Source organism: Sitodiplosis mosellana, unplaced genomic scaffold (genome assembly GCF_009176505.1).
Source record: "Sitodiplosis mosellana isolate CC-2019 unplaced genomic scaffold, AAFC_SMos_1.0 Smas_scaffold_6473, whole genome shotgun sequence".
NCBI classification, from domain to species: Eukaryota; Metazoa; Arthropoda; class Insecta; order Diptera; family Cecidomyiidae; genus Sitodiplosis; species Sitodiplosis mosellana.
This window is the reverse complement of record NW_022601695.1, coordinates 369-3,529: the sequence shown is the minus strand read 5'-3', so window position 1 is coordinate 3,529 and position 3,161 is coordinate 369. Positions and strand designations below refer to the sequence as shown.

At 34.4% G+C, this 3,161-nt stretch overlaps 1 protein-coding gene across 1 annotated transcript; it reads left to right on the top strand.

Annotated features, from left to right (window-relative positions):
- Positions 1-1,647: 1,647 nt before the first annotated feature.
- LOC129579730 (angiotensin-converting enzyme-like) lies at positions 1,648-2,867 on the top strand (the record flags this gene model as incomplete). The annotated part of the gene is made up of 4 exons (XM_055469896.1): positions 1,648-2,036; positions 2,104-2,430; positions 2,535-2,670; positions 2,743-2,867. Coding segments are annotated over exons 1-4 (808 nt in total), but the record flags the coding sequence as incomplete, so codon positions are not given.
- Positions 2,868-3,161: the final 294 nt, after the last annotated feature.

The following is a 3,161-nucleotide window of genomic DNA, read 5'->3' as shown; positions in this document are numbered from 1 at the left end:
TTAGGTCCAGAGATGTGGCTAGTATATTTTGAAAGGGCTCGGCCGCGCGAGTTAAAAACACGGTACGGTTACTTTGGAAGTGTTCGTATTCTTTAAAAATTAATCTATATGCAAAATTACTGGTTTTAGCCATGGATTTTTCAACATTAAAGACTGTAAAATTTACAGTAGACAGCATAGGACCAAAAGTGCGATGGTTCTTGAAACAAGAGAGCCATAGCTTTCAAACGCGCTATAGAACATTGAAATCGATTCAGTGGTTTAAAAGTTATGGACCTGAAAAGTGTGGAAACATTATTGAAAAATCTCAATTTTAGCTACATTTTTCATGTTTGCTTCAAGAGATCTCTGTGAATTCATAATTATCTGGCAGATTTTATATTTGTATCGTAAAATTGTATCAATTCTGAACAATTTAGACCTAGATCTGATTGCTGTCCGACCACTAACAGAGAAGTAACAGTTGTACTTAAGCGCTGGCGAACGTTAAAAATCAAGAAAAATCAAAATTAAAGGCAATCCAATAATCATGTTCCGAAGATCCAAAGGTCATATATTTTTGGGAATCTTATTTTTTGGTCAAATTTGGAGCCAATCTGATGGAAAATTTGGGTACTTCTCATACAAAAGTTTCGAATTTCATCTCTGAAATAGCAACATTTGTATGGGAGGTACCTTTATTTCTTTACCGATTGGCTTCAAACTTGGTAAGTTTCAAATTTTTGTACAAAAAATGGGCCTCGTAAAATATGAAGCTAATTGATCAATAAATAAAGGTACCTCTCATACAAATTTTGCTATTTCAGAGATGAAATTCGAAACTTTTGTATGAGAAGTACCCGAATTTTCCATCAGATTGGCTTCAAATTTGGCCTAGTTTCGGTTTTTGACCAAAAAATAAGATTCCCAAAAATATATGACCTTTGGATCCTCGGAACATGATTATTGGATTGCCTTTAATTTTGATTTTTCTTGATTTTTAACGTTCGCCAGCGCTTAAGTACAACTGTTACTTCTCTGTTAGTGGTCGGACAGCAATCAGATCTAGGTCTAAATTGTTCAGAATTGATACAATTTTACGATACAAATATAAAATCTGCCAGATAATTATGAATTCACAAAGATCTCTTGAAGCAAACATGAAAAATGTAGCTAAAATTGAGATTTTTCAATAATGTTTCCACACTTTTCAGGTCCATAACTTTTAAACCACTGAATCGATTTCAATGTTCTATAGCGCGTTTGAAAGCTATGGCTCTCTTGTTTCAAGAACCATCGTACTTTTGGTTCTATGCTGTCTACTGTAAATTTTACAGTCTTTAATGTTGAAAAATCCATGGCTAAAACCAGTAATTTTGCATATAGATTAATTTCTAAAGAATACGAACACTTCCAAAGTAACCGTACCGTGTTTTTAACTCGCGCGGCCGAGCCCGTTCAAAATATACTAGCCACATCTCTGGACCTAAAATACTGTCGGCTAGTGTAAGAAGTGTGTAGAGGCAATGCAAAAAGTTAGGCAGATTTGTTTACAAAAAAAAAATTAACAAAACCAAAATTTCCATAAGGAAATGTATTGGCAATGTAAAACTGCGAGAAATAGCTGACTGCGGATACAAGAGCCGCGCTCGATATTAGGCAGCACCGAATGTCTGGTTTTGGTAAATATTTGCACAGTGTTTCACGATAGATTTTCAATATTATCAGTCCACGAAAATCAATCAGTTACCAATGTGAAATTACCAAAATCTTATTTTGTTCAAAATAAATCCATCCAATACAATTTTATACGCAGTATAATAGGATAATAAATGACATGTTGGCAATTTACAACAAAGCACAAATTTGTGCATTCGATAAACCCTTTGATTGTGGACTAAAATTATATCCGGATCTAAAAGAAATCATGGCTCGCGGTCGTGATTGGGATGAACTACTTTATGTTTGGGGAGAATGGCGGCGAAAGTCTGGCGAAAATATGAAAGAACTGTACGAGCAATTGGTTGATTTGACAAATGATGCTGCAAATTATAATAGTAAGCAAGAATTGTTTCTTCTTCTTTTCAAATAGAACTGCTTACAATTTGCCAATTGTTATCAAAGATTTCAGCAACGCGGCTGAGTACTGGACCTTCCCATTTGAATCATACAACATACGACAAGATATGGAAACGGTGTGGAATGAAGTTATGCCATTATACGAACTAATTCATGCATATGTCCGTAGAAAATTACGTGAATATTATGGTCCCAACAGAATAAGTCGAAATGCACCACTTCCCGATCACGTTCTGGGCAATATGTATGCTCAAACGTGGACTAATATTATGGACATAACAATACCATTTCCTGGACGAAGTTTCGTTGACGTAACACGAGAAATGCGTGAACAAGGTTACACTCCTCAAGTCATGTTTCAAATCGCGGAAGGTAATTTTTTTTTAATTCTTCATATTAGATTTATTTGATTTGGATCGAAATGATTTTTATGCTTTTAAGATTCAAAAAATAATTTGAAAAACGTGTCCAAACAGAGTTCTTCCTGAGTTTGAATTTAACTGCTTTGCCTACTGATTTTTGGCTCGAGTCCGTATTAGAGAAACCTCCACCAGATCGACAATTGTTGTGTCAACCATCAGCATGGGACTTTTGTAATCGGGAAACTTACCGGTAAATTTCTTCTAACCACTTATTATCTACGGTTTTTATCAGTCATATATTCAATTTTCTCCATACATTTAGCATAAAAATGTGCACGAATGTTAATCACAAAGACTTAATCACAGTTCATCATGAGATGATGCATGTGCAATACTTTTTAAGCTATCGTCATCAGCCAAAAGTCTTCCGTGATGGAGCTAATTCAGGTAAAGAATTGTTTTTTTTTTTTTCATATTAATCCAATTAAGTCGGCAAATGTTTATTAAAAGCACAAATTCAATTGATATAGCGTCACAATATTAGTATCATGAAAACACTCATACGCATTGGTACGAGCAATTTCCTAAACTTACTTCCACATTCGATGGATGTTTTTGTTGAAATAGTTACAATTGTTTTCCATTTCATTTCTATCGATACGCCTTTTAGTGTTTTCATAATTACACTCGTGTGAACTTGTACGATTAAGTTTTATTTCCCACTTTCTCCATTTACAACGC